The sequence below is a fragment of the Pelophylax lessonae genome (assembly GCF_965119305.1).
Source record: "Pelophylax lessonae genome assembly, chromosome: 13".
Classification (NCBI taxonomy): domain Eukaryota; kingdom Metazoa; phylum Chordata; class Amphibia; order Anura; family Ranidae; genus Pelophylax; species Pelophylax lessonae.
In genome coordinates, this window is record NC_138780.1 from 65,549,985 (window position 1) to 65,573,997 (window position 24,013).

The window sequence follows — 24,013 nt, forward strand, 5'->3', positions numbered from 1 at the left end:
ACCACTTGATGCTCAGAGTTAAACTGCAACAGCTTACAGCGCTGTCTTGACAAACAGGAAGTCTCTTGGCTGGCTGCCCAGGAAGAAAGGAGGCGGCTCCGCCCCTCTGCACGCCTTCCGGCGCCTCCCCCAAGCTCCACGAGGTGTAGGATCACCTCAAACATGGCCGCCCCCATGCTGGAGACACGAGGCTACGCCAAAATGGCGGCTCGTGCGATCCAGCAAAAAAAAATGGCGGCGGCCTAAACTGAATAGCGGTGTGCTGCAGGGCACACAACACTCTCTCTGCATGGGGATATGGCGTGGTTGGCGGTACCGGCCCTGGCGGACCGCGTGGCCGTTCGGGAGGCCTGCTATTAGCTGGAGATCTGATTTGGAAGGCAGTCTACATGTCCGTGGCTTCTGACTGGTAGGTAGCTTATACTTAACCCATAAGATTCCCAGAATGCCACAGATTACATCTTTAAAACATGTATACAATAGATTGTTAGCTCCCAAGCCAAGCCTCCTGGCTTTTGCACACATAAATCACACTCAAAGTAGGAGGATTTGTGACATGTTATAGGATAGAAAGGACTCTTTCTTACCATACAGAGAGGGGCCCGCGTTCACCACAAAACCCGTCAGGGAAAAAGGGGGAACATACTACTCACCATACCGGAACCAGGCGGGCACCAACTCCTGACAGTACCCCTCTCCACCGGGGCGGGAGGGCTGTCGACCGATACGGACGCCGTGACTCATGGTCTTTGGCGTTTCGGCGAGACGTTTAACTCGCGTGGACAGTCCTTTAATGGGACTTTGTCGCGGCCGACCCAGCGCGGAGCTATGGCCTGCACGCGCTCGTAGGCTGAACTGGGGTGACCACCGGATCTCAACATCCAGCCCGTCGCCCAGTTCAGCTTTCTTGCTTGAAGATCTCACAGGAACACTGGAGAAAAAAGCTGTCTAAAAAAAAAAAAATCCTTTAAGAAAAAATTCTTGCCAGGACCTAAGATCCCAGCAAGGTGTCTAGGTCCTTACTCCTAACTAGACAGAAAATAACTGATTTGCTGAGGCAGAGAGAGAGAGGATATACCCTCTGGGACTGCCCCTAGGGTGTGGCCAGAGCTTTTTAATTTCCTGTCTAGTCTTGCTCCTGCGGAGGTAACATAACCCGAAGGTGGTGTATCACCGAGGACTACGTCTGTCGATGAGCGCTAGAGAAAATACCGTTTTCATTACTAAAGTCTTGTATATAGTCCCTTAACATCCCCTCCGAAATCTTGCAGACTACAGATGTTAGGCTGACTGGTCTATAGTTAACCGAGATATATCTCGGCCCTTTTTTAAATATTAGTACCACGTTGGCTTTTTTCCAATCAGCTGGCACCATACCCATCTGTAGACTATCCTTAAAGATCAAGAATAATGGTCTTGCTATCACCTGGCTGAGTTCCTTAAGTACCCTAGGTGCAAGCCATCCGGTACCGGTGATTTATTTATGTTGAGTTTCTCTAGTTTAGTTCTAAGTCTATCTTCTGTTAACCATGGGGGTACTTCCTGAGGTGTATTATTTAGTTTAGAATTACAAGCTGGGTAAGTGTAGCCACCGATTCCTTTGTGAAGTTTTCTGAGTTGGAATGGGAGCAGATAAAACCCTAGCAATTCTGCCAAGCTGGCATTGAGACACTGGGCATGCGGTTGATTAGAGGACAATGTTTTCTTCTTCTCCTGCAGCTGTGGAAGAGACACCTGTGTAGTCAAATATACTACAGGATATGGTGGGGTTGGGTTAGGAGACTTATGATGAGTTTCAAGCCTGCTCTTGGCCCTACTTTGTGTAGTCTGTCAGTTACAAGTTTATTTTTCTGACCATGAAATTATCTACCTCAACATACTTTGACAAATGCCTGCTGGGAACACTGACTTTTAAAGTTAGGGGGTTGTCACATAAAACCTTCATTACTGGCCATTCCAAGCTACCTTACCTCAGTTCAATGGCCAGAAAATGCATTATTGCTTGTCGATTGCTATTATGCCAAACAACAGCAGCATAAGTTTGCCATGTCTGTAAACTGTGAATGGCTTGGGTTCACTGCAAGCTCAGTTTCAACCCAAACCCGAAGATCATCCCTAGTCAAGACTTTGACTATGTCATTTCAAAAGATCTGCATAAAGTATTTCATATTTCCCTGACTTAAGGTGAAACTGTGGCCAGGCTATGTGTATTCAATATTAACACATTTTTAGCAAGCTTTAAATAGGCTTTAAAACAAGCCCTTGCCGACCTCTTTAGCGGCAAGCATTGTGGAGCACTTTATCGTCAAACGTTAAATCAAAAACATTTGCTTCAAGTTGTTTCCTTAGATAGCTCACTTCCCCCTAGTAGCCCCTCTCAAACAGTGATATAGCAGCCTTTCAATATCCAATCTAATCACAAAGCAGGAGCTCTGGGAGGTGGGTGCAGGGTGAACGGAGCTGCCAAGAGAAAGACTTAAATTGCTTCAGAGTTTGGAAGGATAAATTGCTCCACAGTGCAGATCAGCGAGGGCTGGTTTTAAATCTCATTTAATGCTAGTTCAGAATATTTAACCACCTGAATTTCCACAGTCCATCTACCACTTCACTTTAAAATATTTGAATACATTTGAAATATTTTTCACTTATGTATTTCCTATTCCTGAACACACTAAGTTAAAGCAAATACATAGAAAAAGTACATTCTCTTCTTCGCAGTCTGCATCATAATGCCTGAAAAAGACTCAAATATATATTTTTTACCTTAATCCATTCCCTTTATTAGTATTGCCTCCTCACCCCCTCTTATACTTATGTGCACCCTCAGATTCAGTGTTGTGCTAGTCTGTAGCAGCTATCCCTGCTCTCAAAAGCTTTGCGAGGCAGCGGGAGTCATGATCAAATCTTGTGACGAGAGACCAGGTGGCAAGGCTTGGGAGCGTAAGTGTGCCACCATAGGAAGAGGAGAAGCCAGGAGCAACAGCAAGGGTCAAAGGAAGCTGAGGATGGGAACCGCTCTGAGAAATTTTTATTGTACAGAGCTGGTAAGTATATGATGTGTGGTATAAAAAAAATATGTCTCCTTTTTCCTTTTACTGAATTCTACATTTATTGGTCCAGTTAGTCCTATATATTATTTGGTCTTTCCTTGTGTACAGGATAAGAAGTTGACCACAGTCTATCATTGGGTACTGTAGGCTGCCTGCTGCATTGACATGCATTCTAAAACATGCTGTGTTTTTTTTTTTTCCAGCAGAGACCTCACTTGAACTGATTTCGATGGTAAAATGTGTATCAGCATACTCCATATACTGCATAGAGAAACTTTCTTTCAATGCACTGAAAACAATGCTCCAGTGTGATTTCTTAAAAGATCTGAGAATCTTCACTGACTGGATAATTCACAATTGGATAACTAAAGCGAATGTTCACTCAATGTATCTCAAAGTAAATCAGCCTTTCCATCTTCAGAGTTTTCAAGTATGTAAGTGGGTGGCTGAGTTCAAAATGGAATTTGCAGATAACAGATATGCAACTTTCTAAATCCAGTGTGTGCTTACCGTGTCAGCAGCTGTAAGGTTAATACCAAGCCCTCCGGCTCTAGTACTTAGCAGGAAAACAAATATGTCAGTCCTAAAGCAAAAGAGAAATAACCTTTAAGCAATATGCAATAGGAACAAGAGTATGTGGCACACAAATGAGTTCAGGCAAATCACAATGATGCTAAACTGACAGTATTTTCCCTTTAACCTTGAAATCACTGCTGTTTGCTCTATGGAAGGGTAAACTCTTCCAATGCAGCACCGCAACTGGTAACAACTGGTGTTGTACCTGGACCATTCACAAATAATTGGTTTCCTATGAGAAATAGTTTTTTTCTGCCAACTCGAATACAAAAGCCAAAAATGTAATATATTGCAGCTTACCTGTCCTTAGATGAGGTGGCTGAATTAATTTTCTTTTTTTCCACCCTTTATTTTCCACCTGGTAGTCCACCACATTTCCTGTCCTTGGGTGTCTACTGTTCAGATACTCATTGTATCTATAGTGGGAGCTATGGTTGTCACCCAAGCTGGACTTTAAACATATCTCCCTTTGTTTATCTCCATTACATGGAGGATGCCACTGACACAAGCCCAAAGCCCATCAATACAGGCCCTAATAAGGCAGCTCATGCCTATGTAAAATTTACTTTGTTTCTTTTTACTGGCATACCTTTACCTTTTATTAGATTTACTTGGATATCAGAAAGTTTCATTTTACAGGATTGTATTGCTTCAAAAGTTAATTTTGAATCCTTTGTTATATATGCAGTACTTTCAAAATAAAAAGTAGCATCTGCATTTGAGAAAATCTAGACCTCAACCACAAAAATTAAAAAACAACCAAATCAGTTTTAATTCATTCAGGCAAAGCAAAAAAAATACTTAACCATTTGGAAACCACATTACTTAGGAAATATTTTTATTAGCTTACCTGCTTTGAAAATCTGCCACCATGTCCCTCCTCTCTGAGATCTTAGATGAGCCATCTAACCGCATGTATGTGTGCTTCCTATATACCATATATTCCTGTGAATATAAAAGGGGATTTCTCAACTACATGCTTAATAACCTGGTTCAACTGGATAGACTTTTGTCTTTTTTCAACCAGATTAACTATGTAATACACAAGATGTAAATACTAAAAGCCACCCTCAGTTTATGCCTCTTTCCCATCTGTGATTGGTTACCCTTCGAGTATGAAGAAAAACATTGAGGTTGCTTGAAAGGTTCAAACATGCCATGTAAAGTACCAAACAGGCGCTCTAAATCTAAAGTTCAGTATACTAAATGAGCATCATCAGCTTAGATCCTGTTGCCCTGCTGAAGTTATGCAAAAGAGATAGAGGGGCTCACTGAGTGCATATGCACACCAGCTGTCAAAAAGAGGTTTGAACTAAACAGTACTGTATACTACCTCTAGCAGATCAATCATCCGAGTCATCTGTGAGTAAATAAGCACTCTGTGTCCTTGGGACTTGAGGCGTGTTAGCAGCAGGTCCAGTGCATACAGCTTTCCACTGTCTGTGATCAGACTCTCCTTGTCTGTAATACATGAATTAGGATGAGTGTAAGGATTGTGTTACTGTGTATCATAGACTAACCACACTTAAGATATCACTTGTAAACCTATGATTCTACTATAGCTGCTGTAATGGCAAAATAAAATACACTTATTTGCATCTCTGTATTCATTATTATTATTATTAATAGTGCATCTAAATCGGTGATTACGGGTTACAGAACAATGTACAAATAAAGCTTAACCTGCGAGTTGGTAAGACAGCCAGCCATGGCTACAGAAGACTATGGACACTAGAGAATTGTTGGATGCCCAGGCTGGAAACAATGGTCTACAGGCAACTCTAACAGCCAATGCAACTTTGAACACAAAAATGATTGCCTCAAATATTTAGGCCTGGTAGAGAGGATAACCTAGCTGATTGATATTCCTACCCCAATGAGGCCTTGGCCACAGGTCTCTGCAGGAGGTCATACATTAGACTGTTTCTAGACAAAAACCGCCAGATCAGTAGACAGTCAATGAATATGAGGCAGACACACTGATTGGTTGTTCTGGCAGAGGCAGCTGATCAGTACCTCAGTTTCAAATAGAACCTGCTCTTGGCTGCAGCTGAGATTTAGAAATGTCAAAGCACCCCCTGGAGTCCAATTAATAATAATAAAAATAATCATTATTTCAGATGCCAACACTTCGAATGCGAAAAAAGATTTGCGAAAAAAGATTAACACGGTTATATCACCATCTTCATGGAAACAAAAATATTGCCTTCAGCAACTTGTTCTAAAACTAAATTTACGCAACCCAATTTACATTTAAAGTGGATAGAGATCTGCAATGGATTATACAATGGGCTGCATATTAAACTTCTAATGTGTATTTAATTTCAAGTACACAAATTATACATACTGTAAGAATGATGAAATGCATAACATTAATGACACCCTCTTTTACCAGTAGAACTCTTGTTTCTTTAGCATTGTAGTAGTATCTTAGTATAGCAGAGACAATACACGTGCACTTGAGTAAGAAAAAGCGGTTGATGCAGTGATATATATGATGGCAGGTTGCAGAGCATGACATAATGCAAGCGGAAAAGTTTTTTAACTGTACTCTGATTAGGATGCTTTGAACCCAACCTTGAAATTAGTTTTCAACATCAGGTAAAGTTTTCATTAGTATAATACACTCAATGCTATTTGAAAGCTCTATTACTTACAAATTTGGACAAAATTTTGCACACAATTAAAATTTCACATTGCATTTGCAGCTGAACTTTCTAAACAGTGACACCCATTTCTCTCATTCTTTCCACACGTATGCAATTGCTTAAATAAACAGAAAGCCTTTTTTATTTTTAATAAAAATGTTAGGAATCAGGATTCTCAGCATACATTTATGGCCCCTCTCTGTCCAACAATGATGTGACTTCTATGCACATGTGCGGGAGTGACGTTATCGTAACCTTGCGAATGAAGAAGCCAAGCAAAAAGTACAAACGAAAAAGGAAAAGTGAGAGAAGATGGAAGCACCTATGACCAGCGAGAGCACTGACAGTGCTGGAGTGGCATGTTTAGCAGGTAAATATGACATAATATGCTCTGAAATTCGGCCAGTTCAGCAGGATTAGTCTTTCGATTAGTCTATGGGCAGGTTGGTTGTATTGAAGTTAATCCATCAATTGACTTCAGTACAACCAGCCAGTAGGATTTTTTTTTTTTTTTGTGTGCGATCACTGGCAGCTGCTATAGCTGCTGGCAGTGATCATTATATTCTGATAGCAGGGAAACTTTACACTGTCAAAATACAATAGCACAGTGGGAGAGATTCTGCCATCAACACTGACTGTGTTGATGGGGAAACCAAGCAATTTTTGTTCCTTCAACCTGTGGTTGAAGAAAAGAAAATGTATAATATATGGCTTTCTTAACACCTCTGGGGGCCATTAAAAATGCAGAATTTAAGTTTGCTTTAACTGCTGAAACCTGGATTCATATGAAGATATTAGAATTCCTATATGAGAGAAAGCAATGGCAAGTATATGTAGCCAATATTACCCTTGGCAAATACTTCAGTCAAAGTACTGAACAATCATTCCAAGGCTGGCCATACACTGAATGAAATTCGGACGGTTCAGCAGGGACTTGGAAAATTTGTGGCTGTCCCTGTTTAAAAGAAGTAGATAGATGGATTGACTGCTGCCTAAGAGGCATGCTAGAAAACTTGCTGATCAGTGGCTGCAGCTCATACACTTTTATTTTATGGCATCAGTATTGTTTTTTTAATTTTTTTAAAATGACTTTTCATTAAGGCTTTTTTTCAATAGTACAAAAAAAAAAAAAAAAAAAAGAAACAAAACACAAAATAAAGGTCATCACCTGTAGGGGGATGGTGACTATATATAACAGGTAAATAATATGTGTTAAGATGGATATATAACAAGTAAATAATATGTGTTAAGATGGATATAAAACAAGTAAATAATATGTGTAAAGATGGTCATTTTGAGCACGTTTACTCTCCCAAACCACATTAAGGGATATCCTTGCCATTGCTTCAAATCCCACAGAATGCCACTTAGCAGGATACCAAAATTAGGGTCATACAAAGCTTTAAAGCCAGACAATATATGAGTACCCAGCTAAGGAAGTGATCCCTCCCTCCAGATGAATTGAAAGGACTGCCGCAACAGCGCCAACATAGCTGATGGAACATGAAAAGGTAGTAGTTCCGACTTATAATTAATTTTAAAATTTGATAAGAGACCAAACTTACGTATCTCTTCCATCAGTATAGGCAAGGAGGTTTGTGGTTGTGTTACATAAAATAGGAGATCGTCAGCATAAGCCGACAGTTTATGTTCTGTGCAGCCTATACGGATCCCTGTTATATTGTTATTGTTTCTAATTGTCCTAAGCAAAGGTTACAGCAAATAATAAAGCTGACAAAGGGCATCCATGATATGTTCCATTTCCTATAGGGAAAGGTTCAGATAGCAGCCTGTTCACTTTTACTCAAGCTTGAGGTTTACAATATAAAGCTAAAATCCATCCTGGCATCCGCTCTCCCAAGCCAAGTCCCCGGAGCAATTCGGTTATATACGTCCAGTTGACCCTGTCAAAGACCTTTTCGGCACCTTGCGACAAAACCACACAAGGCATTCATGCAGGTTCTTGTTCAGCCCAGTGCAAGATCAACTCCTGGCCAAGGCGTGACAATGTAGGGCTCTGATTGTATTATCTCTAGCTTTGCAGCCTACCATGAAGCTAGTTTGGTCTGGGTGAACTAGGCCCGTCACATGGTCCTAAAGATGAATAGACAATTTAGCCAAAATCTTGGTATCGGAATTCAGTAAGGAAATCAGCCTTTAATTAGCACAATGCTGGGCGTCCTTCCCATGTTTGGGCAGTACCGTGGCATTAGTCATAAGCACCTCTGGTGGTAATGGATTAGCAGTAAAGATGGCATTAAAATAATGGTGAATAAAGTGAAACGGCTGAAGTGGAAAACCGCTTTTAGTAGTAGATGTTAGTGAAACCATCAGGCCCAGGGCTTTTACCTAATTGGAGGGCAGAGACCACTGAGCCTAACTCTTCTATAGTTATTGGACGCTCCAATTCCTCAATTATCCTAGAAGACAGGCCAAGGAAAGCGGAGGCTCTTAGATATTCCTGCACACTTTCAGCATAGGACATTTTTCCAGAAGAGAAAGAAGTGGGTGGAATATTATAAAGGAAAGCGTAAACCTTCTGGAACTCCTGTGCAATGGACAAAGTGTCTACAACTGGCATACCATGAACTGTGAGGTTATGAACATGGCACAGGGCTTGTTGCTTTTTTAGCAGTCTGGCCAATAAACGGCCACACATTTTCCTAAGTTCGTAGAACGGATGTGCATAAAATCTAAATTTTGTCTCTAGCCACGTGTTCTAGACTTTGGGATAGAGTAGTACGCAAGGAAACCAGTTTCTGGGCGTTTCCAGGTTCAAAGTGTGTCTTATGCTTAGGCTCGAGGGTACGTTTAAGCTCGATTTTTGTCTAGTAAGTCAGTTATCTCCTTCTGTTTTTCTATGTCCTCCGGCTTTCAAATAGAAAGTCCATAGAGAGGTACACTCTGAAATCTAGAGGACACGTCTGCAGCAGCCCGCATTGCACTTGTGATCTTCAGATCGCAGGTGCAATACTTTCCAGGCTCCTGCAGGAAAAAAAAAAATAATAAATGCCCTTTTTTTGCAAAAATATGTGCATTTATTTTATTTTCTGTAATGGTGAAATATTATTTAACCCAGAAATTGTACCAGTATCACAAAACAGCTCATGGGAATCAAACCTGCAGGAATATTCCTAATCATATGCATTTCACCTGCAACTGTTGATGTATCTAAAACAATTCCTGAAATTTTTTTTACTTATATATCCATGTTGGGCTATCGTTACTTGAATTACCCTGAATAAAAACTCAGATTACAGGGTTCTCTAACAATCCCCAATGCCAGAGGCAGAAAATAGATGGGGTGCTGAGAACAGCCTTGTAACTGTGTCTCAGGAAAAATACGCATCCTGTTTGCAGCTCTTGTCATAAACAAAATTTTAAAACAATACGCTGCTGACTCTGTCATATATTTAACTCTTTCCCAGAAGTCTTAGCATAATGGATATTTCAATATATCATGCTTAACAAAATGAGGTTTGAGCTCTACACAAGTATAGCTTTATAGCAGCACTAAAAAACAAAAAGATTAAAGCAAAAAGGTTTCAGAAAAACTACATAAACTGAATGTTTATGGTTCTGAGAGTCCACATTTTTAAATGTATTTCTGTCTTTTGGTGGAAATTGAGGAACAGAAGTATTATTTTCAACCTGATTACCCATGTAACATGGAAAATACTGAGTAGTATTATTATTCAGACAAGATACTGTATATATAGTATGTAGTAATGTAGTATATACGGTTTCTGAACTGGGCTGGGCAGCAGCTGGTTTTCTACACATGCAATGAGTAGATATGATCTGCAAGTATGATCTGTGTATTGATGAAAACAGAAAATTTTATAAAAGTATTTTTTTGAGCATTTTAAAAATCAACATTTCGTGTCTAAAACTATCATACAGTATCCATGCGATTATGGTACAAAAACAGTAATTTTGGCTCTACATGTTTCGCCAGGCTATGGCTTCCTCAGGAGCCTTTTGAAGTACTGCAAACATAGGGGTCGATACACGAAGAGTTAAATAACGGCAAAAAAAATGCGGTAAAATACCACAAGCGGTAAATCAGTTGTGAAAGTTCAATTCACTAAGAATTTACCGTTAACTACCGAATGCGGTATTTGTTCGATTTCACAGTAATTACCGCATTATTCAATGCGGTAACTTACCGCATTGAGCTGGTTGCTAATAAGGAGCAGACTGGGATTTGTCAAAAAACAGCCATGGGGTTGGGGGGATCCCCCCAGGCTGTTCTTTGAAAAATAGTGACAACAAAAAACATGTAAATAGTTAGATGCTAATACATGTGTATCTTTGCGTGAAACTGCACTGAAGGTGCAAATGATAAGGTGCAAACTTTTTGAAAAATCTATATAGAAGAAGATGAAGGTCCACTGTTCAGGGTTGCCCTTCGGATGGGGGAGGGGGGGGGGGTAGAAGCTGCTTCCCCAAACATGTAAAGAAATCAAACACAGAAAGGCACCTCTGAGTGTAGACTGTATGATACATTTTAGAGGCAATAAATAGAGCTTCAGAAAGGAGTGCGCATTATCTTTTTCATCCACTGTGCATGCTCCGAAACGCGTTGCGGGCTTGTGGCGTTGAGGAGTGACGCTGCTCTCCATCGTGCGCCCCAGCCCTTGCTTCCAGCTGGGGGTTCACCGCATTCTATCACCGGCCGGATCCAGCGGGAACAGAGGAAGATCCTGAGACGGCACAAACACAAGGGCTCTATTGCCCTTACTCCTCCAGATGTCCTTCTTGGGCATTTCGTGCCCCTACATGCTCCCTCTCACAAACTTTAATGTGAGGTTTATATGTATTGCCAATAAAATTTATCATACAGTCTACACTCCAAGGCGCCTTTATTTGCTTGTTTTGTTCTTTAAAAATAGTTGGTTGCTTAGCAGCGGGCCGGGAAGCCTTCTTTAACCAAAGACTCATCAGCTGTCAGTGGGCTTCCCCGCTAACAGCTAATTGTAAAAAAAAGCCTACCCCCCAGTCCATACCAGGCTCCTCGGGTCTGGTATGGATCTTAAGGGGAATCCCATGCCGAAATGTAAAAAAGAAAAATGGCATGGGCACCCTTCAAAATCTTTACCAGACGGTTATCCGGGCATGCATCCTGGCAGGTCAGGAAAGGGATCAGGGTGAGCGAGCGCCCCCCTCCTAAAACATACCAGGCCATATGCCCTCAACATGGGGGGTGGGTGCTTTGGGGCAGGGGTGATGGGGACAAGGGCCGTGTCCAGTGGTTGTGGGGGTCTGCAGACAGGGGGCTTATCGGAATCGGGGGCCCCCAGATCCCGCCCCCGCCTATGTGAATGAGTATGCTACCCATTCACCAAAAAAGTGTCAAAAAGTAAGAAAACCAAGACAGATTTTGACAAATCATTTATTTAAAATTAAAAAAATAGCATACCCTGATGTAAATCTATCATCAATCATGACGCCCGCCGCACCACCTGGACCGGAAAAAAAAAAAGAGCTCTGCTCCCGACCACGGCTGGCCGCCGAATGCCTCCTTTACCATTTGACAGTTCTTATACAAGTAAGGGCACCGCCCCCCTCATGGCACCGCCCCTTGTGATGTCACGGAGGGGTGCATGCTGGTTTGGAAACATCACGAGGGGGTGGGGCCACCAGTTGACATCACCAGGTGGCCCCGCCCTTACCTTTACAAGAACTGTTAAACGGCGAAGGAGGCATTTAGCGGCCAGCTATGCTCGGGAGTGGAGCTCTTTTTATTTTGGGGTTTTTTTGGGTTCCGGCAGTGTGGCAGCTGTTGTGATTGACAATGGATTTTCTATTTATTTGTTTGTTTTAGGATATGTCAAAAACTCTCTGGGCTTTTCTTACCTTTTGATACTTTTTGGGTGAATAGGTAGGGCTACAATGTGCCCCATACTCATTCACATGAGGGGGGCGGGGATAATCAACATGGGGACAAACTGCTTTGGGGTGGATGGGGGCAGAGCTGTTGTTGAGGGCATGTGGCCTGGTATGGTTCAAGAGGGGTAGGGCCCTCGGTCCCCCCTACTGACCTGCCGGGCTGCATGCTCAGGTAAGGGTCTGGCGTGGATTTTTTTTGGGGGGGCTGCCCTAAACTTTTTTTTTTTTTTTTTAATTTTGGCGTAGGATTTCCCATAAAATCCATAACAGACCCGAAGGGCCTGGTATGGACTGGGGGGACCCCACGCTGTTTTTTTTTTCTCCTACTTTTTGTCAGATTTTTATTTTTCCCAGCCCGATGCTTAGCAACCAGCTATTTGTCAAAGAACCTCAGGCTCGTTTTTGATAAATACCACGTGATACCGCCAGCAAAACTCTGGTGGTAATTATCACATGCTCTTTTACTCTCTGTTCCATTTGTGAATTAGACAAAAAAAAATTTCTGGTAAATACAGCATAATCGTTATATTTTTTGTGTGAGTTGGACTTAATTTACCGCACGCGTGCGATAATTTATACAAATGAGTAACATTATACCTTATCGAATGCAATAAAGCAGCGGTCACTAAATGGCGGACCGCATGATGCTTCCACCCGGACCGCGAGGCCGTATTCAGCCCCCTCCTCACTGCGGCTCCCGGCTCACTAGCAGCAAGCAGCAAGTAGGGGCGTGACGTCACGCGGGTGCCCCGCCCCCTGCTCCTGACCGCGACTCCCTCTCGGGACTCGCACAGCTGTTTGATGACGCACGGCCGGCGGAAGTGACGGGGGTATAGCAATCTGAGCGGGTATCTGTCAGAACAGCGGGCAGCGAGCTAGGGCGTGACACTATGTGCACGCCCCGCCCCCCTGTTCGTGGCTTTTGGCTCAGCTCCTGGCTCCAGGTATGTGGAGCATATTTTTAGGGGAGAATAGCTGCACAAGCTTTAACAAGTGTGCAGAATGGCATATTTTGTTGTGCTCATTATAGTGCCCCATAAAAAAAAAAAAAAAAAAGTGCCCATCAGAGTTCTCCCTTGACTTAAAATACTCTGATGGGCATATTTTATGTTAAGGGGCATGCTGATGTGCATTTTTATGCTGTGGTACACACTGATGGGCATATTTTATGTTATGGGGCACTCTAACGGGCATATTTTATGTTAAGAGCAATGCTGATTTACACGTTTTGTTTTGCCCATCAGCGATCCCACCATCATAAAATGTGCCCATCAGAGTGCCCCCTAACATAAAATATGCCCATCAGCGTGACCCTTATTTTATGTTAAGGGTCACGCTGATGGGCAAATGTTATGCTAAGGGGCACGCTGATGGGCATATTTTATGTTAAGGGTCACGCTGGTGGGCACATTTTGTTCTGCCCATCAGAGTGCCCCTAACATAAAATGTGCACAGACTTGAGATTCGGACCTCGGCCCAATGAAAATTTTAGCGACCGGACCTCCTTGAATTTTAATTCATTACCCCTGCAATAAAGCTTAGTGAATTGACGCCATAATCTCTAGAAGTGAAAGACACACGTTAATTCCTTTGTTGGCTGGAGATTCATTCTCTCTCTTTTGAATATTATTTTGACCATTACTGATATTTATATTATTATTATGACCAATTATCGTGGGGCAGCTTGTGACAGGTTGATGGACCAGATTAACCAATCCTGAGGTGCATAATTTGGTGGTGTTACATTCGATGGATTTTTTTTGGGACTCCAGAGATTACTAGAAAATAAATCACAATAAATTTGGAATAAGAGATGTTTTCAAAAATATATTGAGGTCAAAAATGCCCCTTGCCTACACATTGAGATCTTTCCCAATATAACAAAAGTTTTATTCTGAATAGGAAACTAATTTACAGGCTTGTTCCTTTATGATGGAGCTTTTATTCCAACAATATCAGAATGAAATTGAAACAATTTGCAAAGAAATTGAAAAATGATATGCAGATAATAGTAATTTAACTTCCCATTCAGCTTTAACCAAAGGGAAGTGGCCCTGAGTAAACATTTAGAGTCTTTTGTTGCAGATATATGAATCAGTTGCTGACCACCCACCGCAGATTTACTGCGGCAAGGTGGCTCGGTTGCGCGAACAGCCGAAACTGTACGTCAGTCGCGCGCAGGGGCGGGAGGGATGCGCACGTGCCCCCGCGATGTGCTGATTCAGTGCAGAACCGATCAGTCATCAGGTCCAGGCCAATGATTTTTGGCCTGGACCTGGTTGATCAATTGCAGAATGTCCTGTGCCTGTGTCAGGAAATTATGCAATCTCCTCTCCTGGAGCCCTTTTTCGGTTCCACCATGAGAGGAGAGAACATCAGACAGTGAGCACACAAACACTACACTCACACCAGTACACACAGGCACATTTGTCACCCCCCTGATCACCCCCAGTTAACCCCTGCATTGCCCTGTAACAGCGCCACTATTATAGTGTACAGATCTTTTTTCTGATCACTGTATTAGTGTCACAGGTAACGTTAGCGTTAACATTAATTAGCCTCAATCCAGGTTAGCGTCAGATTGCCGCACATTTAGTAATACATTTTAACCCTTTGAATGCCAGAGACACACACTAAACACCTCCATTAGCAATATAGTGTCTGAACGGATCAATATCCTTGATCAGATCAGAACTATACTAGCGTCCCCAATAGTTTAGTATAGTTTTCCCAAAACGCAGTATTAGCAGGATCAGCCCTGTCACCTGCCAACACCTGCATTTAGCCCCTCCGCCCAGCCCCTAAGAAGTGAAGTATCAGCAGATTACTGTCACTTACAATACACAACACACTAAACCGCAGCATTAGCAGAGCCAGGCCTGATCTCTGCTAGCACTAGCAGGTACATTTTTTGGTTGCGGTTCAAACATTCCTTGACAACTAGGTGCTTCTTGACCTGTGGGTCACATTACATACCTAAAAATATATTGGCAAAAATGTCCAAACAGTGGTACACTAGTGAAGAGGCCTACACGATGCGGAGTATGACAGATCAGAGTGATGGGGAAGTCTCACTGTCAGGATCAAATTTAGTATTCAAACCTGTAGGGAGTAGCTCTGACGACGGAGTAGTGGTTCATGCTAAAGTCAGGTGTACCTGACCCCGTTCTTCTGTTGCAGAGGTAAAATAATCGCAGGGTTCTTGTATGCAGCAGTGTCAGTACTAGTGCAGCTCAACCTTCTGGTGAACTGGCAAGCACCAGAGGCCTAATGCATCCTGGTCGTAATCAAACCAGCACTGCAGTAACACTTGGTGAGGTGGAGAGTCCCATAAGTGCAGTTCAAGCTGCGGTGGCTAGCACAAGTAGTGTCCCACAGCCACCAAGAATTCGAAGACAGGCCTGTAGAGCGCATAGTGTCCTCCCTAATGCGCTGATTGGGAGCCAACCAATTCTGCAGTGTCCGTACTTCCCCCCATTCACTTGCCAACCCGAAATTCGGGTGGAAACAACTTGATTTTTATGAGCTGTTTTTCACGTAAGATCTGTACAGATCTATTGTGGACCAAAGGAATTTATATGCTGATCAATTAATCGCCGCAAACCCAAATTTGACCCTTGCCAGAGAATTTGCATGCAAATATAGTACTGTTTGTTGAACTTCCAGTGACCAGTATGAGAGAGTGAGAGTGATAACACCAAATTTAACACACCTTCTCCCCATTCACACCTGAGACCTTGTAACACTAACAAGTCACATGACACAGCGGAGGGAAAATTGCTAATTGGGCCCAATTTGGACATTTTCACTTAGGGGTGTACTCACTTTTGTTGGCAGCGATTTGGACATTAATGGCTGTGTGTTGAGTTATTTTGAGGGGACAGCAAATTTACACTGTTATACAAGCTGTATACTCACTACTTTACATTGTAGCAAAGTATCATTTGTTTCATGTTGTCACATGAAAAGATATAATAAAATATTTACAAAAATGTGAGGGGTGTAATGTATATAGATTTCTTTTTTGTTATTTTTTAAACACTGATGACAAAAAATGAAATATTCAATGGGCTCAACATGCCTCTCAGGATATTCCTTGGGGTGTCTACTTTCCAAAAAGGGTTAATTTGGGGGGTTTTTGTAATGCCCTGCCATTTTAGCACTTCAAGAAATGAGATAGGCAGTCAAAGTAAAAGCTTCGTAAATACCAGTATATACACTATAGGTTGTAGACGCTATAACTTTTGCGCAAACCAATAAATATATGCCTATTGACATTTTTTTATCAAAGGCTTAAATGTATAACAAACATTGAGTTTATTGGATATTTTTTATAAGAAAAAGTAGAAAATGTAATTTTTTCTCAAAATTTTAGGTCTTTTTTCGTTTATATAGAGACTCACACCACGCAATATACGAATTCCATGTACGATGATAGATCTTTCTAGAAGTCGCTTTCCTCGCTTTAAACAGAGTAGGAATCACTGAAGCAGACAATCCTCTGTGCTTCAGCACCTGGCTTTCAACAGCCAAGCTGTCAAAGCCAGCAACTGTAAAGCAGGATGGAAGATTGGCCCTTAAAACAGTAGATCCTCCCTGAGAGGAAGTCTCCAAGAACTGTCTGCGACTAGCCTGACCAGTTTGGCGTACCAAGCTCGGCGAGGCCAGTCCGGAGACACAAGAATGACCGGAATCCCTTCTGCCTCGAATCAATTGTGCGAAGAAGTCTTGGCAGCAACTTAAGAGGAGAAAAGGCATACATCAGCTGATACTGACCCCATAGGGCCCTAAGCGCGTCTGCCAGAGGGTCCCGGGAGCGGGCCAGAAACCTTTGCACTTTTCTGTTGAACCAAGATGCCAACATATTTACATCTGGAGTGCCCCAACAAAGGCACAACTGCTGGAACACCTCCGGATGGAGAGACCATTCCCCTTGATCCAAGGTCTGTTGAAATCCACCTGTTAATTTTACATTTCTGGAATGTGAACAGCGGAGAGAGCTGGAACAAAGCGATCCGCCCTTCAGAGGATGCCGGCCACTTCCAGAGCCACAAGGACACTTCTGGTGCCCCCTTGGTGATTGACATAAGCCACGGCCGTGGCATTGTCCGATTTAATACGCACTGGACAACCCTGAAGGTACTCTGTCCAATGGACTAGGCAAAGCCTGATCACTCTCAGCTCCAGTACATTTATCTGTAACCTGGATTCTTCCAGGGACCAGACTTCTTGAGCAGAAAACCTGTCAAGAACCCCTCCTCACCCGGACAGACTGGCATCCGTGGTGACAATTGTCCAATATATATGAAGGAAGGATTCCCTTGTTTGAGCATCGGGGACCGAAGCCACCAAATCAGGGACTCCATGGTCACCTGGCTCAGCTGGATCTAATTGACGAGGGAATTTGGATCCCCTTTCGATTTGAGAAGGATTTCATTCTGGAGGATTCTCGTGTGGAATTGAGTGAAGGAGACCACCTCGAAGGATGACACAATCAGTCCCAGAACTCTCATACAGGTCCGAAGGGACGACCATTTGCTGGACAGCAAGAAAAGGTTGTTTTGCTGTCAGTAGCCCACATCTCAGAAACTCGAAAAAATTTGTATGGTTTGTCCCCCTTGGGGTGGGATTTTTCAGGGCAAAAAGAACCAATTGTTTAAAATCCACAAGTTTTATTCCATAGATAACAAAATATACAATCATAAAAACAGATGTGGTATAAAGCTTGATGGTACAATCGTTTCTATGTCACAGGTTACCACGGGCAACCCGGTGACTAGAAAAGGCAGGAATAAACCCAACGAGTTTCGAGAATTTTTTTGGGGCTGGACTGCAACAGCTGAATCGCAGTCTGGAGTTTTTGGAGTTTTTCCAGAGGAAGAAACACCCTGACTGAGGATGAGTCCAAAGTCAGGCCCAGATAGTCCAGTCTCATAAGGGACTAGGGACAACTTCCAAAGGTGCAGAATCCCCCCGAACTCCTCCAGAGTTCTCATGGTGATCTCCAAATTTGTCACCAGCACCTTGGGAGACTCCGCACGGAGAAGCAGAACGTCCAGGTAACCCAGGACCGATATCCCCCACTGTCGTACCAGCGACAGGACAGGAGCCAACACCTTTGTGAACACCCGAGGAGCAGAGGTAAGACCAAAGGGTAACCCAACAAACTGATAACGATCCTCTCCCATGTCAAAAAAGCGCAGAAACCGTTGATGTCCTGAACATATTTGGATGTAAAGATAGGCATCTTTGATGTCTATGGAGGCCAGGAAATCCTCCTGATGTAGGGAAGCCACCACCATGTGAATGGATTCCATCTTGAATTTTTGAACTCGCGCAAAGCAATTTTCTGCCTTCAGGTCCAGGATTGGACGCACCTTGCCTTCCTTCCTGGGGACTGTAAACAGGTTTGAATAAAAGCCCTGAAAACGTTTTGCACACGGAACCAGAACTATTACTCCCTGTTGTAACAGGTCCTGCACCCCCCAAAGAGAGCCTGTAGGCGACCCGGGGACAGTCTCACATTGGAAAGGAAGAACTTTACCGGTGGGACAGATCAAAACTCAATCTTGTACCCGGACCATATGACCTTGTGAACCCATTTGTCTTGTATCCGGGATAACCACAGGTCTGGGAACCGGCAAAGACGTCCCCCCACCCCAGATACGGGTGAGGGCGCACCTTCAGGCCAAAGGGCCCTTGTCCTCAGGTCTGAAGAAACTTGATTTTTGTTTGCCAGACCAGGGTTGCTTGGAACTACCTGAGGGGGCCTTCAAGGACATTGCCTTATCAACTGACCCTGAGGGACAAAAAAAAACCTATGTGCTGAAAAGGAGGGGCCCCGTCTGCGATGCGGGTCCTTAGCCTTAGTTAGCCTGTGGGGGAAAGGTACTCTTACCCCCTGTGAGACCTTTGATAATGTCATCCATGGTAGCCTCATATTTGGGCGCTCCCATTACCTCCAGGTGCAGGGTGTTGCGATGGGGACTCCATGTGCCTTATCGTATGCAATCCTGTGCCTGGGGGGTGGGAGCGCAAACTGTTCACTTGTGAAGACCTGCAGGATTGCCTCGATAAAGTATTGGCCTGGCGCAGGTTTATAGATGATGCGTTTGTCATCTGGACATGATCCCAAGGTGAATTATCTTATTTTCTGGATATTACAGACTTAAGGACCACCCCACAAAGATTTACTGCAGCAGGGCGGCCCTTAAGCGCAAAATTATGTACCTGTACATAATTCTCATCCTTGGCTCTGGGACGCACGCCGCAGGAGCCATGCTTTCGCTGTGACTGGACAGAGCAGGAGCCAATCAGTGGGTCCGGCCAATCGTTCCTAGGAGAGACAGAATGGCAGTCTACCAATGTAAACAAGGCAATTCCAACTTACAAGCTGACCTCAATGCACTGTTTCATTGGGCAACTATGTGGCAAATGAGGTTTAATGTTGATAAATGTAAAGTTATGCACTTGGGGGCTAAGAATATGCATGCATCATACATACTAGGTGGAGTAGAAATGGCGGAATCCATAGCGGAGAAGGATCTGGATGTTCTGGTAGATCATAAGCTTAATAATATGCAATGCCATGCTGCTGTTTCCAAAGCAAGCAAAGTCCTTTCTTGTATTAACAGAGGCATGGACTCCAGAGAGAGAGAGATATCATTTTACCCCTGTACAGATCATTAGTAAGACCTCATCTGGAATATGCAGTTCAGTTTTGGGCAGCAGTTCTTATAAAGGATATCGGGGAACTGGAGAAAGTGCAGAGAAGGGTAACCAAACTGATAAGAGGTATGAAGGACCTCAGCTATGAGAAAAGATTAGAGGAACTGAATTTATTCTCTCTTGAGAAGAGGAGATTAAGGGGGGATATGATCAACATGTATAAATACATAAGGGGTCCATATAGTGAACTTGGTGTTGAGCTGTTCACTTTAAGGTCAACACAGAGGACAAGGGGGAACTCTTTACGTCTAGAGGAAAACAAATTTCGTCTCCAAATATGGAAAGGTTTCTTTATCGTAATAGCTGTGAAAATGTGGAATAGACTCCCTCCAGAGGTGGTTCTGGCTAGCTCACTAGATTGCTTTAAAAAAGGCATGGATTCTTTCCTAGGTGTACATAATATAAATGGGTACTTAACATTTTTTCTTGGTAAAGTTGATCCAGGGAATATCTGATTGCCTCTCGGGGGATCAGGGAGGAATTTTTTATTCCCCTGCTGTAGCAAATTGGATCATGCTTTGCTGGGGGGGGGGGGTTTATTGCCTTCCTCTGGATCAACTGCGGGTATAGGATTGTGTATATGGGATTTTAGGTTTTCAATACAGTTTTTTTTTTTTTTTTGGTTGAACCAGATGGACTTGTGTCTTTTTTTTAACCTGACTAAGGCTGGCCATACACTATACAATTTTCTTGTTCAACTTTCCTTTAGATTTACCAAAACCATGTAATATAGGGTCAAACCTAAACACTTTCAATTTGTATGCAGTCAGGCAGGCCCTTGCACTACATAGTTTAAGGTAAATCTAAAGGAAATGGAAAAGGAAAATTGTATAGTGTATGGCCAGCCTAACTATATAACTAAATTCTGTTATGTCACAGAGAGAGAGAGAGAGAGAGAGAGAGAGAGAGAGAGAGAGAGAGATCTTGTGTTCCTGCAAATCAGAAACACAGGATGACTCTTCCTCCAGTCAGTCCATCCCTCACACAGTAAGAAAGCACACACAGGGAACACAGTTAACCCCTTTGAATGACCCTGATGTTAACCCCTTCTCTGGCAGTGTCAGTAAAAAAAAATTAAAGACTGATCACTGTATTGGTGAAATTTTTGCACAAACCTATTAATACAAGCTTTTTGAGATTTTTTTAATAACAGTATGTACCAGAATATAAATTGGCTTGTTGATTGATTGATTTTTGACATTTTTTATTGGAGGTGTTTTATTGCAGAAAGTAAAAAAATATATTTTTTTTTCAAAATTGTCAGTCTTTTTTTGTTCATAGCGCAAAAAATAAAAAACCCAGAAGTGATCAAATACCACCTAAAGAAAGCTCTATCTGTGGGGGTGCAATTTTTGCTATGTACATGCTATGTGTTAGAAATATTGCATAAATGGACAGCTTTGTGTAAAAAAAATGTGTTTTCATTTTCTTTCCACATTTTCCAAAAACTTGTGGAAAAAAATGACATATTCAAAAGACTCATTATGCCTCAAAAATTATACGTTGGGCTGTTTGCTTTCCAAAATGGGGTCATTTTATGGGGGTTTCCATTGTCCTGGTGCTCCAGGGCCTTCAAAAGTGCGATAGGTTGTCAGGAAATTATATGTGTAATTTGTGCTCCTAGTATGCCGGACGCTGCTACTTGGATGTTAGGCCTCTGTATGTGGCCAGGCTGTGAAAAAGTCTCACACATGTGGTATCGCCATACTCAGGAGGAGTAGTAGAATGTGTTTTGGGGTGTAGTTGCAAGTATACATGTGCTGTGTGAGAGAAATAACCTGTTAATACGGCAATTTGTAAAAAAAAAAAAAAAAAATCTTCATTTTGCAAAGCATTGTGGGAAAAAATTACAACTTCAAAAAACTCACCATGCCCCTTATTAAATACCTTGGAATGTCTACTTTCCAAAAAGGGGTCATTTGGGGGATATTTGTACTTTCCTGACTTTTTAGTGTCTCAAGAAATGAGATAGGCCTTCAGTACATCAGGTGTGATCAAGTGTGATCAATTTTCAATGATTCGCACCATGGCTTGTGGACTCTATAACTTTCACAAAGACCAAATAATATACACTTTATTGGGTTATTTTTTACCAAAGATAAGTAGCAGTATAAATTTTGGCCAAGATTTGTGAAGAAAAATGACTAATTTGCAAAATTTTATGACAGAAACAAAGAAAAATGCGTTTTTTCACGATATTTTCAGTCTTTTTTTATTTATAGCACAAAAAATAAAAAACCCAGTATTGATCAAATACCAACAAAAGAAAGCTCTATTTGTGTGAAAAAAGGGACACAATTTTTGTATGGGTACAGTGTTGCATGACTGAGTAATTCTCAGTCAAAGTGTGAGAGCGCTGAAAGCTGAAAATCGGTCTGGGCAGGAAGGGGGTGAAAGTGCACTGTAGGCAAGTGGTTAAAGGGGCAGAAGTTAATACTAAAATTAAAACATTTTTAAATAAATCCTCCTCATTAAAAAGATAATTTTACTTCCATATCTCAACAACCAGTGAGGCCTGTAGAGAGTAAAAGGCCATAAGATTACAGAGACTGTCCATTACACTGTATTGTAGGTGGTTCAGTATACATGAGATATCAGAGAAGAAAAGAAGTACAGGGTTAAATACTGTTCTACTGGTGGTGATATTGACATTCACCTGATATCTGAAGTTCTATTACATTTTTTTTAAGAGGCTTGGGTTCTATACTTGGGTTCTAACAATCCCACACCATAATCCCCCCTCCACCAAATGATTTGGACCAGTGCACAAAGCAAGGTCCATAAAGACATGGATGAGCGAGTTTGGGGTGGAGGAACTTGACTGGCCTTTCAGAGAGTCCTGACCTCAACCCGATAGAGCACCTTTGGGATAAATTAGAGCAGAGACTGTGAACAAGGCCTTCTCTCCAACATCAGTGCCTGACTTCACAAAAGCGCTTCTGGAAGAATGATCAAACATTGCCATAGACACTCCTAAACCTTGTGAACAGCCATCCTAGAAGAGTTGAAGCTGTTTTAGCTGCAAAGGATGGGCCAACTCAATATTGAACCAAGACTGGAATGAAATTAAAGTTCATGTGTGTGTAAAGGCAGGCATCCCAAAACTTTTAGCAATATAGTGTAACCTTTACTAGTTCTAAGATGCATTAATGACCTTTAATAAATACATAACTGGAAAAAAATGTAATTTTTTTATACTTACCCACAATTCAGCATTAAAGAACTCCAGTCTAAACAAAATGTTTCTGACAGCAGAGCTGTTTAGATCTCTAAATATAACCATGTAACGTTTTGTCTTGCTTTCTGAAGTTGAGAGTTGTTAATATTCAAACTGTCTAAACTCCCAAACCAGACATCCAGCCTAATTTGTTATCTATGGCCACTCCGCAGTAAGAACATAAAGTGCAGGAAAGAAGGCTCTAATTGCTTCAAAGGAGTTCCATTTCTTGTTTCTGACACTAAGCTAAGACATGCTACAAAAGCCACAAACAGGTCCTACATTTTAAAAACTTCTTTCACACAGACTTGACTTTCAGAGCTAGGGACACACAGCGGGGGTAGACAAATTACATATCATAATTTAGCAAACGATCACTGAAGGATGCTAAGCTGATCTTGAGGTTATCATTTTAAATTGCAGAAACAACTAGGACTAGGTAATAAAAAGGTAATATATCATGCGCTTGGGTGTCACCTGCTGGTAAGTCTCAGTATTGCGATCTCCATTCATAAATAGAAAATGGCTAAAGCTTAGGGAGCAAGACAGGGAAGCGGAGGACTGTTTCCTCATACTAGATTAATGTTATATCGCCTGGCTACATTGAATGTCATTGTTAAAGTACGAATATGTGAAGTTATTGAATTTATGTTAAGTATCAGAGTAAACACGCTGTATGTATGCAAGAAAAAAAAAAAAAAAAAGATTGTTCATATCTGTGACAGAATTTTAGTTCCATAAGGAAGCAACATAACAGGATTGATTCCATGTACAGATGCACCATCTAGTGGTCATTTTGAGCATAACAAAACAAAAACAAGGAATATCTGGTGGTGGGAATGTACAACACACTTTCTCACAACAGGAAATCAGACCAGCTTGTTTAAAAACATGTTGCCGGA

General features: G+C 42.1%; 1 protein-coding gene across 2 annotated transcripts in view; it reads right to left on the reverse strand.

Annotated features, from left to right (window-relative positions):
* INO80 (INO80 complex ATPase subunit) overlaps positions 1 to 24,013 on the reverse strand; it is a 362,932-nt gene that overhangs the window by 41,588 nt on the left and 297,331 nt on the right. For both annotated transcript variants that reach the window (XM_082275733.1, XM_082275734.1), the window contains 3 exons: positions 4,960 to 5,087; positions 4,477 to 4,571; positions 3,561 to 3,633 (listed from right to left, as the gene is read on the reverse strand). In XM_082275733.1, the coding sequence (XP_082131859.1) occupies positions 3,561 to 3,633; positions 4,477 to 4,571; positions 4,960 to 5,087 (296 nt within the window). The remainder of the gene's footprint in view (positions 1 to 3,560; positions 3,634 to 4,476; positions 4,572 to 4,959; positions 5,088 to 24,013) is intronic.